This window comes from Colletotrichum truncatum (assembly GCF_014235925.2).
Source record: "Colletotrichum truncatum strain CMES1059 chromosome Unknown Contig_0002, whole genome shotgun sequence".
In the NCBI taxonomy this organism is placed as follows: domain Eukaryota; kingdom Fungi; phylum Ascomycota; class Sordariomycetes; order Glomerellales; family Glomerellaceae; genus Colletotrichum; species Colletotrichum truncatum.
In genome coordinates this window covers 2,147,173-2,166,583 of record NW_027222399.1, presented here as the reverse complement: position 1 = coordinate 2,166,583, position 19,411 = coordinate 2,147,173, and the positions used below count along the sequence as shown (strand labels likewise).

Genomic DNA, 19,411 nt, shown 5'->3' with positions numbered 1-19,411 from the left:
GGTGTTTTCTGTTCTCGAGTTGAAGAAATTCAGGACAATAGTTTCAAGTTTAAGGAACTAGAAGGTTGCAGGAACCCAAGCTATTTGAAGGGTTAGAATAGTGCAAAGGCCTTTGACGGGAAGACAAGGAAAAGCCGCGGAAGAGCCACGGCTTCTCTAGTTGCCCTCCTGTTTGCCTCCCCTTTGGCGGCCATTTCCGACGTCGGGCGGCTACAGTTGTCGGCCGCATTAAGGTCTTAAGCTTCGCCGGCGGCCAGAGGCGATAAGGCAAGGCGTAATGATTCGAGCGAATTAGCTAACATTGGGCGGACCGACCAATCTGCGGCGCTTCCCCGCATGACAACGGTCTCCGCTGTTGGGTCGGCGTGGGACTTGGAACTCCTGTCTCCGAAATCTGCTCAGGGCCGAGCAGAGGCTTTTGGTTGATGCCATTCGGAAGATGCTCCGTCTTTTCCCTTTGCCTTCATTTCTTTTTTCGGGAATCAGAAAGCGTCTACAATTTGACCTTGGCCGAGAGTCAAGTTTTGTGCTTGCTAGCAGCCTGCATCGTGAGGCGCAAAGCCCCCTCATGAAATTAATGACTCGATTTTCTGCAGATTGATAAGGCACCGTAAAGTACTCTTCCATAAGGTGATTCCTTCACCTTATAGTTTCCAAATCCAGTCTTCATAAGGTGAATGAATCACCTTATGGTTTCGTAAGCTCCACCGTCATGGGGGTGACATCGGCTGCACGTCGTGTAACGCGGCTCTCGCGGTCCACTACCATCACGTGCAGTGATTGGGCCTTAGCTTTGTTCTTATTGTGTAATTGAACTTGCGAGGTTCCATCAGGAGTCCTCCCTAAATGGTCTGGACAACATGCACACGGTTGTGTAGTGTAGTGGTTATCACTGTAGGCCTACCCATTTCCTGCTGAATTCCGCATTCCGTCGCTAACAATAATCCCCAGCCGGATTTTGATCACTCAATTGTCAAAAATCTTCCGGCAACCCCGGTTCGAGCCCGGGCACGACCTCATATTTTTTTCATCGCTTTTATTCTACTTTTTATTCTGTTCATTGGTTTTTAAACTTTCATAGATGGAACAGGCACTGGATAAACCCGAGCACGCCATACCATGCATAAGGTCCTAACGCCGTATTCGAGTTTGGGGAAAAAGCAAAGTGGAAAGCAAACCAAGCTCGGTTGATTGCAGATTCGCATGAGATCCAGATTCTGCAGCGCACAGTGACGACACTGGAACTCACTGGCAAAGAGCTGCAGTGACCGTTTCTCATTCCCTGTACTTAACCCCCCCAACTCCAACTACCCCACCATTCCGTGCGGTGGTACCCCCTGCAGGTCCTCGCTCTATCAGAAATACACTGGCTCCGATAGGTCACAGCTCGAGACGAGTTCTCGTCATCGATGCCGCCATCGATGACCTCCTACACTATCCACCGACCACCAAAATACCGTTTGTCCCTCCTTCCAAACTCGGGCGCTGCGTCGCACACGGCTAAGAATAAATTGCACAAACCTCTGCGCTGTTTCGTTTCGTCCAACCGCCTCCACATCCGCCATCCATCACCATATTTTATGAGGGAACGCAAGGAGAAGGAAAACTAATCCACTGCAACTCGCACCGTGATAGATAAGAGCAGGCTAGGTTAGGAAAAAGTGCAACAAACCGACCAACAATGGCTTCCGCAACAGGCCTCCCCGAACCCCCTCCCACTCAGGACCAGGAACGCAACCACGATCATGGTGAGCTGGAGCCACTCCTTGGGCGACCAGGCGACGCTCAGCAGCCTCCTGATCAATTCATCGCGAAGAATCTCATTCTTGGTATGTTATCGCTACCGCATTGACCTGGACTCTAATTGTTGTTACTGACCCCCGACTTCATCAGGCACTGGCGTCATCGCCCAATTCGGCGCCGTCATTCTCCTCGCGATGATATGGGCGTCAGTCTTAACTAAGGACCTGATCCTCTTCTCCGGCCACCCATTGGCCCAGAGTCTTGCGATCTTCACCCTTATTCAGTCCATTCTCTCGCTCCAGCCGACACACACGCCCGACCAGAAGCGCGTGGGACAGCGTGTGCACGCTGTACTAAACCTCCTCGCCTTTCTGTTCCTCGTTACCGGTGTTACCATTATTGAGTACAACAAATATCTGCAGGGTCCGGGCTCTCACTTTCACTCCGTCCACGGCTACCTCGGCGTCATTCTCTCCATCATCCTGCTGCTGCAGTACCTTGTCGGCTTTACCATGTGGGCAACCCCCAAGCTCTACGGAGGCGAGGATCGTGCGAAATCAATTTGGAAGTACCACCGGATGAGCGGCTACGCTGTCCTCGTCCTGCTGCTGATTACCGTTGCGACCGCCACCGACACTCCGTATAACGCCAACGTTCTCAAGTTGAAGCTTTGGGCTGTTGTTGTTACCTCGCTACTTGTTCTCATCGGCATCATTCCTCGAGTACAGAAGCAAAAACTAGGCTTTTCTTCCTAGAGTTTGGAATATTGAAGAGCGAAATGAAGAAGCAGTACAACAGTCTTTTCTCCTTCAGAACGGGAGCATGCGTGGTCAACTGCTTTGAGAGATACACTTTGAACGTCATTGCATGAAGGTTCGGTTGAATTTTTTTACTTGCTTCATTCTTGGAGGTTTGGCCTGCTTTTTCTCCTTCAAATGAAACCGCTATCAGGCGTTCAAGATATGGTGGGCTTGGATTTATGTAACGGGCAGGAAATCAACGCCAAAACGTGGAAAGTAGATGCCATTCACTCCACGAGTGGCTTTCAGTCAATACTATGAAACTATTAAACTATTTTTGATTATCATCAAATCGTACATGAAGCTCTTCGGACTCGCCACTGATATTTGGGTTGGTTGGGTTGGTTTCATGGAAGGGTTGCCGTGCCCTGGCTATTTTTTTAATTGGAACACATATACAACCGCTTCTATAAAATAATATTAGAAGATATGCCTACTAGGCGGGACATATACTATTTGATCCTTTGCGTCGTACATGGGACCAACTGCAGTTCGGACCATAAGAGACCTTGAGTCATGGTTCCGGCAATCTGTATGCGGTGCACTCACGTATCGCAAGGTTCCAGCGGCCGCATGTCGTCCCGGTCCGGTGTTGCATCGTTTGTCATTTTCCGTTCTGATGTCTACACGACAAATCGAAGTCGCCCAGCTAAGTGCTGCCGTCGTCTCTGTACTCAAGTCAACTTGCAACATGCAATGCCCAAGACTCGGGCAGGGAAAGGGGGGTCGCTGTGTAAGCCAGCAACAACAACGAGCAGCCGTTAGATCTTTCTCTTCCTGCACTGGCCCCTGCAAAATCTTCAATATCATCTCTCGTCGATGTAATTGCAGCAGGGTACATCCGTTTAACACTCCTGCTAAGGGCAAAGAAGTAAATGCAACTTGCGTATCTACGTTCTCGTGACAGTCTGGAGCGAACTATATCAATACTTGTTACCATGGACAGCCAGCGCGTCAGCGAGTACATGTATGATGACATGGGTCTGCTCATTTACTACACTGCCAGCATGATCCGTGGATCTTGCTTTCAGGGGCTTCGTCTCAATCCCAAGCCCTTACTGCCCGTGTGTCGATGTAGTCAATAATTTTGGGCAATAAATGCATCGCGTGCCCGCCAAACCACGCGAGGTTGTAAAACTGCGAAGAAATAAGTAACATCTTGTAAGTATAGTAGCCTGCTGACAACATCTAGTGATCAGCCTGTAGGCTAGGACGAGGGAGTTTCGCTGTGTTGTTCTCCAGGCATGCTGCCAAGGGGAGCCATGGCAATTAGAATATAACTATGACTTGCTCATTGGAGTAGTTCCGATGCAAAAACCCAGGCAAATACTCAAGTGGCTCAACCTGTGAGAATATACAGGAGAATCTAGCGAGTCAGGCCGAAATTGACTTTTGGACGTTTCATGGCATAGTCTCTTCGCAAGAAAGACCCAATAAGGTGATATCATAGCAGTGTATCGTTGATGATTCTACGGAGACTATATTCAGAGAAACGGTATCCTACGGAAGCCTCTATGAACGGATGGTTTGCATTTGTCGTCTACTAAGTGGGGGTTTGTCTCTCATGGACCACACGTCTATTGCGTCCAGCAGAGAGCAGACTCTGATTTGGCAACAGTGGAACAATGAAGCCCGTGAATCTGCTGCTGCCGTACTATGGACTTGGTAGACTGTGATAAGAAAGAACTCGAAGGGTGTCGCAATGTAATGACTCTGTATTTGATATCCTGTATTCCCGTTGAAAAACTCGCGAAACTTCAACCGGATGGAGCAAGTATGCCAATCCATCAAAGCACAGGTCCAATGTGGCAGTTTTCATGGAATGTGACAAGTTGCAGCAAACACAACAGGGATATTACGCAATGCGCTATCCCGCACAGTATTTCCCAAGCGAAAACGAGCAGTGCTGGTGGTAGCAAGGTAAACTTGATACAAAGGTAGAACCTGCTCTTGAGAGACCAGCTAGGTCATCGAGCTTCGAGGTATAATAACGGAAAGACTTGACTGCTGTGTCGGAATAACAACCCTCTATACTCCAATTACAGCAAGGCTCGGGCAAGGCGAAACATGCACGGATGATATAATGGGGTTGTGAAGCATTATTTGTTAATTGCACGCGATATAGGTTTTACTTAATCTCAAGCAGGACCAATATTCAACACCCATTGATATACACTGTAACTGGAGCTCTTCAATTTCGTTTTTAGCACGTTATTCACTGCAGCTCCAATGCAATTGTCCTAATGGGATAGCGTTAAACGGTCAGAAAGAAGGAAGTGATTCAGAGCAGGACTGTTCAGTAATCAAGACAGGTCCATCGGAACCAAATATTCGTTCGCCTTGCCTGAGATGAGCTGCCTATCGCAGAGTGAAAGGTTACGAGCCGAATTTACAGCCCAGGGTATCTGCCTGATGCCCGTAGCAACGTAAATCAAGCTCAAAGATCTAAATTGTGCCCTACAGCCATACGTCTTACTTGGTTCGTTCGAATGGCCTACCACTTCATGTTGCTGAAGCCATCATGAACCGACGATGTCTGCTCCATGTAACTTAAAGCTATGTTATGCTCCGGTCGCTGGGATTCTGAGTGGTATAGGTCGATAGTGCCGGATGTCAAGTGCGAGAGAACAACAAAGCAAGCCATGAGCATATGCAGGTCGTGATTGACCCAAATCCGGTGTTGCTATTCTCTATTTCACTGTCAATGCTGTCAATGTAACTGCATATTTTTACTATCTGGCTTTGTGATGCATTATGCCCAAGTTAGAGAAGTCAAGCACACCTCTGGCCATGTAAAAGTACAGTATATCTGATGTGTCTGTTTTGGCCTGTTATCAAGCTACGTCAAAATCCTGCAGTTGCCGACTCCGGTTTGAATCCCGACATGCTAACCATAGCCTTAACGGCATGCACAGGTAGGGAGCGAGCAAAGTGTAGATTCGAAAAGACAGCGTGCCTCGATGATCAAGCCGGTGCAAGTGTTTCTCTCGGACCTAGTGCCGTCGACTAACGGGATTGCCGCACCGAGCTAGACATAAGTAAACAAGCTGCAGCACCCCTTTCTCAGCCATTGCCCTCTTTGGGAATTCTCCGAAAGACGCTGTGACGCCTTGTGCCAAGTCAAGGTGCGTGTTGCGTTCTATCAGCTCGACGCTAGGTTTGGGCCTACCTCGAAAATCAAACGCCCATATGTGGAGGCAGTCGCAAGTGACGGCATACGGGCTTCACTAATTGCGAGGCCAGGTGAACAGTGGCGTCAGATACGTCAGAGGCGTCGAGCCTCCCCCTCCTCCTCATCTAAATTATCTAGCCCAGGAGACATAGTCTTCCATAGAGGGATCGCAATGTGAAATAAATGCAATTTCGATCAGGCCGATAATGCAGAAGTTATCGAGCCCATGAAACGGCATCAAATTTGAATACTGATGGCACACGGGCGTTCTGCTCGGGGTCAAGAGGACAACCCTCATGTTATGACAGCCCCCCCGCTGATCACAAGAGCTGTCAACTAGCAGATGGGATATCGAAAGAACATCAATCATGTTGTCACTGTAACCTCTAGTGAAAATGCAAATGTTTCTTCCCTTTACCGAAGGACTGGAAACTTCCTTCCCTGCCGTCGACCGCTAGATTTAGCCTAAAGGGCACTAAGCCAGTCCGGAATAGAAGGGTTAACACAAGCTCAACTGGTACCTTAGGACACGCTTGAGGCCATGGTCGGGGGTATTTCACCGACGACAGGCCTGATTGGCCGAAATATCACCCGTAGGGAGTTCCCCCCTCTCGGCCGCCGAGCCCAAAGCGGTGAAGTGTATGTCAGCCCGGAAAAGCCCCCTGCCCTTTTCAACTGTAACTTGTGCGGACATCTTCTTGACGGGTTATGTCTTGCCAGTGGGGGGGCGGAACCGCGTATCAAGGCCGGAAATTCCGATCTGTTCTGAGGATATCGTGCGTTGTTTCATTGCAGGGAGTGGATTCCGATGCGATGTGATGTCCGTCGAATCTCGCGATCGGCGATGGGGCTGTGTACGCGTAAAGCCACAATATATGAGCCACAGCTGGAGAGAGACATGACTTCACAAAGACAAGCTTACCCGAGATTCCATGATGCTACCTAAAAGACGGGAAGCCTTTGACAAGTCGACCTGCAGGGCTTGGCAAGCTGTGAGGAGCAGGCATTTTCCAGCGATGATCAAGGTAAGGCTGCGAGACCTGTGACGGCGATCAACCGTATACTCTGGTGTTGCTGTTTGTTGTAACACAAAGAAGTCGCTGAATCCGGATGTTGGAGAGGGTTTGTTACATGGTGTACGCGTGCAACCTTTCCTTTGCGCTTAACCAAATCGCCTTTGTTTTTTCTCTTTTGATATGTTGGCGAAGGGTTTGCCTTAACCGCTTTCCATCTAGTTCATCCAATGTCAAAATCCAAATTGTCGAGGTTCCCACCCCCAATCCTGTGTTTTCTATATATGCTTTGGATTTTACTTCAGCCAGTCACATAGAGCCGGCAACATAATGACAGACCATTAATCATCTCACCTTAGCTGGCAGCTTGGGTACTGGTTGAGGAGGTATACTAGTTTGATGGCTGTCATGCCAATTGCGGCCCGTGCGTGCCTGCCGCGGCTTCCAACGTTGAAATACGACGTGTGCCGAATCGCTGTGGGTGATATCAAATTGCTGCAAGCCGACTAATATGGCCAGGAGAAGGGGATGCATATTGACACGCTATCTCGGTGATTGGTTTGAGCGTTTGAGAGGACGTGCATATTAGAGCCAATAGCGGCGACAAGGCGCATGATGGGCATGGATAGCGAAAGACGGAAGAGGAAGGCTTCGAGAGTGCTGTCAGGCTGTAGCAGAGAAGAGCCTAACAAGGGGTGCTGCAAGCGCCAGGCGGAAACAAGGAAAACGACCGAAGATCCTCATGGGACTATGCCAGGCGGGGGGTGTTGGGCCTTTCTTTTTCGTAGTAAACAGTGTGTCCGGAAACCGAACCCAAACAGTTGTGATTGCCCATCAGCAGAGCCGGCCGCGGGGAACGACCGAACAGGACGACTCAGAGGAAGCAAAAAAGTACGACATTAGGGAAAAGAGGGACGATGCAGGCCAAAAGCGAGACACAAAAGCACATGTCGTTTCTTGAGTTGAGAGAAAAAGAGGGGCAAGGCTCTGTTTCTCATTTGATTGGGCCAAAATGCCCATTGGAACAAAGCCGCCTAGCAATGATGTGTTTTGACGTCATTTGATACTTACATAGCGTGGCAGGAACATGCTTCAGGGGTCTACAAGGTCATGCGTTGGCGAAAAAAAGGGAAGGGATAAAGAAAATAAAAATTCAATCTGAGTGTGATTGGGATGTGACTGTGAGAGCACACGTTGTGTTCTGGTGCAGGGGTCTTACTCTGTACCAGTAGTAAGTTCATACCTGCCCAGGCAAGCATCGGGCAATCGAAAGCCAAAGCTCTGCTGGGGGCTTTTTTTTTCTTCCTTCGGAGCAGCGTCCGTTAGCTTGAAATATGTATCTTTTGTTGGCCGCAAAACGCCTAGAGGAACGAGTCGACCCGTCGCTGGAAGGGCTGAATCGTACCATTGCTTCTGCAAAAGAGTGTTTGAGAACGCAGCACAGACTGACGACATTCTGCATTCGCATGTGAGCAAGTGTCTTGAATCGGAGGTGCCTGCCTTGAACTGCAGCTCTGTGTCGCAAAGCCTCGCCCCCCTTCGCCACGGTTACACGTCAAGTCCTCCCGTAGATTTGTCGCGTATTTCTCGTCTGTTAGGCGGGCAAAAGAATAAACGTGGAGGTGGCGGGGGGGCAAGGGCAAGTAAGGGAAAGATGGAAGTGCACACATAGAGACTGGCATGGTATTCAGGATGGGATGCGAAAAAGGCTTCAACACCGCCCAGCCACAAGCCAATTTCAGATACGGCGCCATTGACATTTCCTGCGATAGGTACATCCGACGAGCAGGTACCGAAGCTTGGCCTCCTGCGTCCCAGCCACTTGCGAAAGGCCATAGGGCCTCCTTGTTAATGGACAATGAACGAGTACGTAGTACAGACGCTACCCCCAATTCCCAGCCCGGCTGCGAAGCTAGAGGAAAAAGGCAGGTTCTCATTCGAGACAGTTGCATCTTAGTAAGTCGCCTAGGGGTTGTGGCCCCGTTGCAAGCGTGGTTCTGACACGTCCTGACCTGGCTTGTCGAGCTCGTATGCTCAGTCAAAGCGGTTGGGTGACGTACCCTATCTGGTCGGCCGCTCCTCGTCTTGTCGTGTCGCATTGCTTCCGTGAAGGTAGATACTTGACTGTCTCGGCTACGACGTGCGAGCTTGAAACAATGTGCAACATTTTGACGACGGCGGGTGTGCAAATGTGACGAAAATAAAAATATAACAAAAGGGGGACAAGGGCGAACGCGAAGTAGCCTAGTAGTAACTGGCCGGAAAAGGCTGCAAAGTGCCGCCGCCATTCTCACGATGCTCTCTCCGAGTCCCAACTCAGCAACTTCCCAGGGCATATCCCAATGTCATGCCCTGGCGCGGTGGGGTTTTTCCAACGGCGTCCCCCACAAATTAGGATGTGTTCAATAGTTAGTTGTCACTGAGGCGTTAGAGCGTGACCGAGTTGTGTCGTCCGAAAAATCACCGAGTCCACCGTTGGCGGGGGTGGGAGCCTTGTCACTTGACCACCGTCATCTTGATTTCGCCTGGAAAGCCTTGCTATCCAGCGTATTCGCAAGGCAGCCCGTCGCGAGCTGACCTGCAAAAAGCGGAACGACAGCATATAGGGAGGGGGAAACCCTCCGACTAGCCGCGTGCCGATGTGAGATGGAACACGTGAGTCCCGAAACGACCACGTTCGTCCAAAGTTTGCGCGTGTATTCATGGGCAATAGAGCAGACGTGTCTGATAGTACGTATTGTACGCCTCCTCAATTGCCGTCGCGTTCGGAGGCGGCAATAGGGACGAATAAGGGGACGGAGTTGTGACGTCGATGCGACTCACTCGAGCCTCTTGCTTAGAGATTCACAACGCCATGCACAAGCATTGAACGTCCAACACACCCTCCCAGCTGCCTGGGTTCAAGATGTGCGGGTAACAAGGCACACACATTGTGGGCGCACCTTGATTGTAACGATGCCTGTTCGGCATCACAGTTGGTCTTGTCCGTTGATCTGCTGGAGCAGGCCAGCCGGTAGTACACGTGTATCTACCTTTTAACGTTACAGCGCGTTTTGGGATTTTAGTGGGCAACTGGGATAGAGTTCATCAAAAACCAATGTAATGGAGGCTCTCTTTCCTGCTTTGAGTGTCTCCAAATACGGGGGCATGCCATGGACAGGAGGGCCGATCCGGACATTGTACAACGTAGTCGCGCGAGATACGGAACCTGGAAGCTAGAAGTACTCTGTAAGGTGGTGACTGGAACCGTAACGTGGTGTGTCCACTCGCAGCTGTGTCGTGGCTGAAGTCGGGCCGGGTACATGAACGAGTCCGTCTGATTGCTGCTAGCTTGAGGTGTTTGGTGTTCCGTTTTCTGTCTAGGGCTTTTCATAAACATACGGCACGGCGACGAATGTCGTTTTGATGAGGTTGGGAGAGTCATGAACTTGCCCCTGCCTTGGAGGTTGGACAGAGACATCATGGTCCGGGGAGAGTTCGAACGAGCCAACCAAGGCCAACTAGTGGTTGATTTCTGGCGGCTCATAAGTGCAGGGCGAAGGCAAAAAGTTGTCTAGGTATGGGATTCCTAGCCATTGGGGGTGTGACCAGGTGGGCACCTTTACTAGTACGGGGGGATCTTGATGTGGGAATTGAAACGGCGGACAGCGTCCGATGGAGGTTGTAAAAAGATGGCACCAAGTTTTTTTATTTTTTTATTTCCCAGTTGCCGTCAGGCAATATATGTGCCATGGGATTTGAGGTAAGATCAACGTGAAGATGGGAATGCCGTAGTGTCGGATCCGGGAAACCTGCACCTGTGTGTGGCATCTCCGCATGGTCTTCAAGGCTCAAACTCTTCACACCTTGTTGTTACCTGCCGTTATTGAGAACACGGACCAGAATATGGCCTGGAAGAAAACGGAAAAGGGCAAGGAGCCGTGTGACCGTGGGCGGGACGAAAGTAGGTAATTGAGAAAATGGAGGCGATTCCTAGTAGCGGGCAGGGAGACAGGTTCAACTAGAACGGAGTATCAGCGACTGGGAGTGCCCGTTGGTGGGTACCGTACATGGAGCTTTGGGACCAGCGGCGGTATTGATGTAATGCGCTCCACATAAGACCAGGGTGAGTACACGTGAGGCGCTACTGGAGGTATATGTACAAGGCCCGGCGTAAACCTCCGCTACACAAGATGGGAAAGCCAGGTAAGGAAGACATCCGTATCGCGGACGGTTTCTAGAGCCCTCCTATAGGGCCCGCCCTGGGACACTCGCTGGGAGGGGGAATTATCAGACCTTATCCCATCTGGGCCTGAATACCGCGCATTTGCTGCTCTACTCACTGTTCAGAGTGGAAAGCCGCTGCCAAGAATGCAGATACGGAAACTAATACAGCAGCAGCAAAATTGAGGGGGAAGAGGGAGCGACTATCGGTAAGATACCTCCTATTGTGAGAGAGAAAGGGGGCCTTCCGCACCTTTAAACCTGACTGAATGCTTGAGCCGAGACGCACAATTTCTTTCCCCAGTATCCGTGAAGTACCGCATCCATCTCAGCGCCCATACACTATTCCAGCGGTAAGGAGGCACATGCGCATGCGCTGTACCGGTACCTGCACGCAAATGAGGCACTTATTTGGTAGGCGTTGTGCCAGGGCCACCAGGCCAGTCATCTTCCAAGGAAGCACCCGTTGGCGGTATTTGTTTTTTCTGGGCTTGGCTTGGATGCCCGTAATGAAGTGTTTTTTTTTTTTTTTCATGTCCCACGAGCCAGCCTCTTAGGAGAAAAGAGCTTGATTTGATCAACAAGGAGAAGACGAGCAACAATAGAAACGACCGGAAAACAAAATTGAAGGCATACAGAGAGCCAACTTCTACATTGATGTGTTGAGGTAGGGCTCGCGACACTGTATTGTAAGTACAATTGTGTGTTCCTTCCAGTCCTTGAAATGCAGTGAGGTACATCGCCCGCCTTCCCACTGGGGGGTTCCATGTCTTCAGCTCCATCTCCCAACTACGTCATCAAGCAGGAACACTTTGACTGAACGGGGCTGCCCACCCTTTCCTTTCTTGTTCCTCCGTCTGTCTCTACTTGTTTGCCTGCCTCTCTGCCTCTTGGTTTGTTACCCGCGCCTGCACTTCGACCTGCTGCAGCAGTTTCTCTCGCTTCGCCTCGCTTCGCTTCGTTTTTTTTCTGCTTTTCTGCCCCGTTCTTCCGCCCCCCCGTTCACCGTCACCGTCAGGCCCGACGTAGACTGAGATGAACCCCCAGTCCTGGTCCTAGTCCCATACTCACTGTTTAGCCCATTCCAATTCAGTCCAAACGCACATCCTATCCATACCTCGCCCGCCTACCTTGCCTTGCCACCACGAGGTACCAAAACCAAATCCAACCAGCCCAAACCACCACTGTTCAACACCACACCGTACTCCCCGTCCACGGTATTTCCCCTCGACGGCTTGACCTGAATCTTCCTTTCTCCTCACCGCAACCTCGCCGACCGATTGTCCCAAAACGCTCACCTTCCGCTTTCAACGCCCCTCCCCGCCCCCGAACCCCTCGTGGTCCTCCCTGTTCGATCCTACTCTCCTCGACACTCGACGAAGACGTTCGAAACCAGCCTTGGTTTACCTGCGAAGCGAAAATCACCACCTCCTCCACCTAAAAAAGCCTTGCGACTCTCTGTATATGGGGCGACCTTCTTCGTGAGGAATGCCAAGCACGAGCCTTCCAGCAGACAAGAAAGACACGTCCTCTGCGCGTCGGCTTAGCCTTCCACGACGATCGACCCCCGAATCGAAAAGGTCGCCTACCAAAGAACCCACGTTAGCTTTGCCAAGTCCTCGTCATGGACTGACCCTCGACTCCCCTACGTCTGGAGGAAATGCGCGCGTCGCAATGTCGAATGCGTCCAAGGAGCAGTCTCAACAGTCTCTGACTGACCGCTCCGCAGCGCAACTCAATCGTTCTGCCGCAACCGTTGCGATTTCTGGTGTTGTTAGTTCAGATACTAACCAAAGGCGCATTGAGAGCGCGTCTCACGTCAACGATGACGTTACAGGAGGGACAGGCGACCAGGAAGAAAAAAGCAAAAATGACGAGAGTGCGGGGACCAACAACACGCCGCCTCCCCTTTCCGAATCCCAGATACAGCTAAATAGGTACCGAGAGCGATTGGCACGCGACTTGGAGCGTCGCGAGATGGCGACCAGAGGCCTCATGGCAACGCCTCCCGAGAAGGTCCGCGTGTCTCCAATACTAGAGGAGAGCGGCAACTCACCTCAGACGACCCACGCTTCGGTCCCCCCAATGGCAACGACATCATCCGGCCTGACAACGACGTCCACCGAGTCGGGCAACACCATTCGCGGTGGAATAACGCCCGGTTTTATGGCGGGCACTCCATCCTACCCTTTTCCACGGATGGCTACGCCCAGATATGGACCCACGTCACTGAGCCAACCGTTCGGGAACATGTCACCCACCGCCGCCGCCTTCATGTCGCAAACCATGTCGTTCGAGGGCTTCGGGGCCGCCCAAGACAAGGTACTCTCCGGCTCGTCAACTCCCGCTTCAGCGCTTACTTTTCTTCCTGCTGGGGCCACCGGTCAATTGGATGGCGATTTTCCCAGCCCTAACTTGTATGACTTATCACTAATGCTCAGCGCCGAGCCGGGACTGGATGCGTGGTGGAACACAGTGGTTCAAATCATGAGAGACGTGTATAAGGCCGAAAGAGTGACACTTGCAGTGCCGGCTGATTCAACTGACATTGAGAATGTGCCGTGGGGTCAGAAGGCAACTTACAACGAACACCAGGAGGATGACCTAAGTCTTGGTTACATGGCTCGGGGTAGCAGCCTCATCCCAAGCAGTGCAGGTGATGTTGGTGCTGAGGAAACCTCACTACCTGAGGACACCCACCGGCCTAGATTGCTTCCACGTCCTAGCCTCCAAACCCGGCATTCCTTCACCACGTATGAGGACAACAGAGAACGAAAAGTAGCCAGCGAAAGGCTCTTGCCGTCGCGCCGCCCGACTCAGCTTGGCAGGAGTAAGAGCTACTTCCCACCTGGTCAGGCTTCGGAAGAGGAAGGCCATGAGCCACCGTGCCCGCCGTTAAACAAGTCAGCATTGGCTGAGCATGATGCTGAAGAGCAAAATGTACCGAGCTGGGAAGTTCCTCTCGTTGCAAACCCCGACATTGAAGGTCGGGTACTCCCTGTACTACAGGCGTTGGATTACGAAGCCGATCCTCTTATCGACCACAGTGGTGTGATGCGTGTTCTTGAACGTGGCAAAGTAATTGCGTTGACAAGAAGTTACCCATACCTACAAAACTTACCAGAAGAGCCGGCTAGCAAGTCTAAAACGGCAAGCAAACCGAGCTCGACAGAAACGGCGAAGAAGAAGTTGAAAAAATCAAGGGTTGAGTCTAGCTCCAAACTGTCGACTATCCTTGGAGGATCGAATCCTCCTCGGAGCTTAGACAGGCCTAAGCCTTCCAGTATGATCTCGCGACTTGACGATGACGAGCCACGACCACCGACACCCAAGTACGAAGAGTTCGAGCAAGCTCCGCCTTCGCCATGGTCTCAGTCCCCTGCCCCGTCCCCGGCTGTCCGAGCCGACCCCACAGAGAATCCCTTTTTCACGGATGCCATGGTTGACGAAGACTCCTTTAACCCTGGGTCCGCCCCTGCTGACTATGCTGGAATGCGACCACCGGAGGCCATCGGTGTCGACAACTCGTGGACCGTCCTCCATATCCCATTGACTCATTTGCTCCTGTCAAAGCCCGTTCACCCTTTTAAACTTGACACTACAATATTGGAGCAGAAGACTCACAATCGCAACAAGAGTGAAGCTCAAGAGCCTTCAGCTGAAAATGATGGATCTGGTTCATCGTGGCAGCGGAAGGATAAGCCGGCGCCCATCGCTATCCTCTCGATACTAAGCCCCATCATTCCTTACCCCTCAAATCTTCGCCATTCATTGGAATATCTCGCCCCGCACCTGGCAACCTCTTTCTCTCTCTGCCGTCACTACACGAACCTGGAGACAGAGCTTGCTGGACTTAATCGCCGTAGACCTCAAACTGCTGGGTTTGGCGCCATTGCAGCTGATGGACGCCCCCTGGCCGACCCTGCTAGTATCGGCAACCTAAGCTACATTCCGTCTGATGATGTAGCTGCTCAACGTTCGCTGGCAGGCAGCATCACAAGCCCGAGTGATTATTCTGGCGTTTCCAAGAGTGCCACTGGTTCCCCAATCGGCACACCCAGTTGGGATCAGAGCTCTTTACAGCAGATTTTGGACAAGAGAGGCCCAGTGTCCAGCCCAGCCCAGACTGGAGGTGACAGTTACTTCAGTACCAAGCAAAAGACGGCTTCATCAAAAGCAGAGGCTTCTGTGCCAAGTTCTCAGAAGATAAGACGCAGTTCAAAGGAAAACTCCCCTGCTGAGAAGAGACAAGCCCGTCTTTCTGTTGGATATAGAACCCCAGCACCGGAGCCTTCTCCAACTCCTGGGCCAGAGGAAAGTGATGAACTTGTAGAGAGGGCCGCAGACAGCCGAGTCTCGACGCCAGGTGGTGTCAAGCGAGTACTCTCCAACGAGCTCAAGAACTATCTCGATGAGATCGCAGTGCTCGAACCTCGAATGAAACCCGTCGAGCACAAGGGCTCAGATTATAACCACCATACACTCCTGCACTCATACGGCGCTGACTTCGCCACGAGCTTTCAGTCGCTGCCGCCGAGTTCAAGTGTCGTCAGCAAGCCGGTGCCCTATACAGCATCATCTAGAGCTGGCTCCATTGCCGTCGGCCCAGTCGACATGCCACCCCCTTCCGACCGCTTAAAGGGACTCATTCTCGACTCACTTCCTGCACATGTCTTCGTCTCTCTGCCTCAGACTGGGGAGATAGTCTGGGTCAACAGTCGCTACTTGACGTACCGTGGGCAGACAGTGGCCGACCTTGCCGCTGACCCATGGGGCAGTATCCACCCCGATGACAGGGACGAGTATCTTAAGGCATGGAGCCACTCTCTGCGGACAGGCGAGCAGTTCTCGAGAACAGTTCGTATAAAGCGATTCGATGGAGCCTATCGATGGTTTTACGCCCGCGCTGTCGCATCTCGTGATAAACGAGGGGTCATGATGCAATTCCTCGGTTCGTACATGGACATCCATGATCAGCATATAGCAGAGCTCAAAGCTGCCCGACAAGAGGAAATTGAGGCATCCGAGGCGAAGCACAGACTACTGGCCAACCTTATCCCTCAAATTATATTCACCGCTACCGAAGATGAAGGCATCACTTTTGCCAACGAACAATGGTTGTCCTATACTGGTCAGAGCTTCGAGGATTCACTCGGCCTTGGATTTATGGACTTTGTACATCCCGATGATCTGGCAAAATGTCACATACCTACAGACAGACCGCCAACTCCTCTACCTGCCAGATTTGATCGAAAGGCACACATGGATTCTTCATTGTTCGAGGCTGCCGCGACCAACACGGCTCAGTCAAAGGCTCAGAGTCTTCTAGAAACCAACCTAAGGGGCATACATCAAGCTCTATCACGAAATAACAGTTCAAGCAGCAGCTCAGTCTACGAGATGCCCACGGCGGACCTTACGGAGTTGGCAAGGAAGGGCATCATCAAAGTTACTACCGATAGCAACGGTCGACTTTCCTACACGACGGAAGTCCGCTTAAGGTCTAAGAACGGTGAATATAGGTGGCACTTGATCCGGTGCGTTGAGATTGACAACATCGACTTCGGTAACGGAGCCAGTTCATACTTCGGCTCTGCAACGGATATCAATGACCACAAGCTATTGGAAGCGAAGTTGAAAGAAGCCATGGAGTCGAAGAGCAGGTTCCTGAGTAACATGTCTCATGAGATTCGAACACCACTCATCGGCATTTCTGGCATGGTCAGTTTCCTGCAAGACACTACGTTGAACGAAGAGCAGCGTGACTACACGAACACTATCCAAACAAGCGCCAACAGTCTTCTCATGATCATCAACGACATCCTCGACTTGTCTAAGGTTGATGCGGGCATGATGAAATTAAAGTATGAATGGTTCCACACGCGCTCTCTGATCGAAGACGTCAATGAGCTGGTGTCCACTATGGCGATCGCCAAGAGACTTGAGTTGAACTATATTGTGGAAGAGGATGTACCTGCCTGGGTCAAGGGCGACAGAGTTCGAATCCGTCAAGTCCTCCTTAATGTCATCGGCAACGCGATCAAGTTTACCGCCGAGGGTGAGGTATTCAGCCGTTGTAGGATTTTCACTGCTGATAAATCTGCAACTGATCAACACGAGATCATGCTCGAGTTTGCCGTCATTGACACTGGCCGCGGTTTCACAAAGGAAGAGGCTGACCTGATCTTCAAGCCATTCAGTCAGATTGACGGAAGCAGCACTAGGCAACATGGAGGAAGCGGCCTTGGCTTAGTGATTTCAAGGCAGTTGGTAGAGCTTCATGGAGGCAAGATGGAGGGTACCGCAGTTCCTGGCAAAGGCTCAACCTTCACTTTCACTGCAAAGTTTGCTCTACCAACCCAGTCCGACCATCCCGATCTCCCTATCAGCCCAAAGGCCCTTCAGCCCAACCTTCCATCTCCTGAGGAGGTTGCGGTGCTTCGGCCCGGTGGAAAAACTCAACAATTAACAAAGGCTGTATCAACAACGAGCCCCAGCACTGATCCTGAGTTTGTTTCGCCTGCTCTGGCTTCTAGCGGCAGTTCAGATCCTTCGGTACACTCCAGTGTTTCCCATGTCACTGAGCGTACCTCGGTCTCCTCGGTAAATGTTGGTCTTGTCCACTTTAGCGAAGCCGCCAGAGCTAGCGGTCAGGACTTGTCACAGATGAAGCTGGAGCTACCTTCCAGCGAGTCATCTCCCGACACGACTCCCACACCGGAGGCGTCCAAACCTGGACAAGTTGAGGATTTCAGGCCTCCGATGTACTCGATTCTAATTATTTGCCCGCAAACTCACAGTCGCGAGGCCACTGCGCAACATATCGAGATGACATTACCAAAGGACGTGCCTCATCAAATTACAGCTCTTGATTCAGTTGATAAAGCACAAAGATTGCTAGGAGGAGACGATTCTGTCAACTTCACCCATATCGTACTGAATCTTCCTTCGCCCGAGGAAATTATCGGCTTAATGGAACGTATAACCAAATCAGCGACGATCAGCAATACTACAATTCTTATTCTCACCGATTCGGTTCAGCGGCAGGCTGTATTGAAATTGGCCACCGACACAAAATACGAGCAACTAGTTTCTGACAACCTGGTCACGTTCATCTACAAGCCGGTCAAGCCGTCGAGGTTTGCCGTCATCTTCGATCCCGAGAAGGTTCGCGACCTGAGCATAGATCGGAATCGCTCTACAGCCCAGAGGATGGTGGAAACTCAAAAGGCCAGCTACCAAGAAATCGAAAAGCGCATGGGCAATAAAGGGTATAAGGTACTTTTGGTTGAAGACAATCCGGTCAACCAAAAGGTTCTGAAAAAGTACTTGAAGAAGGTTGGCGTGGAGGTTGAGGTGGCGACAGACGGCGCTGAGTGCACTGATATGGTCTTCTCCCGCTCTCACAGCTACTACTCCCTGATACTGGTAAGTCTTTAAGTCCAATCATTGCCTGATTTTGAGGCTAATTAGATGACCAGTGCGACTTGCATATGCCGCGCAAGGACGGTTATCAAGCCTGCCGTGAAATTCGACAATGGGAGAAGGAAAACGGGTTCAAAAAGATGCCAATCATTGCACTTTCCGCCAACGTCATGTCTGATGTTCAGGACAAGTGTATCTCAGCCGGATTCAGTGACTACGTTACGAAACCCGTTGATTTCATCGACCTCAGCAGGGCTATGTCCAAGTTCTTCTGAGATACATAAACAAAAGCAAACCAGAATAAACAACAAAAGAAGAGTCTCTTAAGAGACTTCGATCTGGCACCTACTGTGCAAAAGCATGGGTATGCATATGATATGCTACACAACAAAAAACGGCTCATGTTGGCAAGGCATACGTCATAGGGACGGGTTTGGCGTTCACGGGATACGATTGAATTGGGTTTAACATGACTAATTTGTGGTGTTTCTTTTGCCCACTATGTACTACTGCTTCGAGGCGGATACCATCATAGAGACGCGCCCTTAGAAGGAGGGTTTATGTTTCGGCGGTAGGGGACTACTCAGGATTATACATTAGTTTCTCTTCTCATGGACCATGATACAGGAGGAAGAGCAGAGCTGCCTGACGGTTAGCTTAGAGGATGATGAATGTACATGGTTTTTAAACAAGGTTACAAGTCCGCGCGGAGTGCAGAGGTTGAAACTTGGAGGCCGTATTGGGCCCATCATAAACTAGTAGGGAACTTGCTAGTATAAATTTTTGCTTTCGCCAGGGCTGAATTGGGCTCGGAATGTTTTTCATGTTTTTGGGGTTGGAAAGACAATCAAAGAACACGGCAGTTCTCTCTTTGTGACAAGATGAGTTGGAGTTTCAGGGTAACGAAATGAGATATCATGAATGGAAAGCTCGTTCCAGGTCACTCAAAACACTTTTAAATCAACTTGTTGTGTACACTTGATCATGCATTGATGTACATGTGAAAACCATCAGTGTAGGGCAAGCGGCCGACTGGTCTTGAGACGTGCTGATGG

At 50.9% G+C, this 19,411-nt stretch overlaps 2 protein-coding genes across 2 annotated transcripts; both read left to right on the top strand.

Annotated features, from left to right (window-relative positions):
* Positions 1-1,681: 1,681 nt before the first annotated feature.
* CTRU02_203540 (cytochrome b561) lies at positions 1,682-2,498 on the top strand (the record flags this gene model as incomplete). Its single annotated transcript, XM_036724166.1, has 2 exons — positions 1,682-1,829; positions 1,894-2,498. 2 exons carry the CDS (start codon positions 1,682-1,684, stop codon positions 2,496-2,498), a joined length of 753 nt encoding a protein of 250 aa, XP_036584280.1.
* Positions 2,499-12,419: 9,921 nt separating this feature from the next.
* Positions 12,420-18,631, top strand: CTRU02_203539 (histidine kinase hhk2p; the record flags this gene model as incomplete). The annotated part of the gene is made up of 2 exons (XM_036724165.1): positions 12,420-18,359; positions 18,413-18,631. The coding sequence occupies 2 exons, from the start codon at positions 12,420-12,422 to the stop codon at positions 18,629-18,631; spliced, it is 6,159 nt and encodes a 2,052-aa protein (XP_036584279.1).
* Between the last annotated feature and the right edge of the window lie 780 nt (positions 18,632-19,411).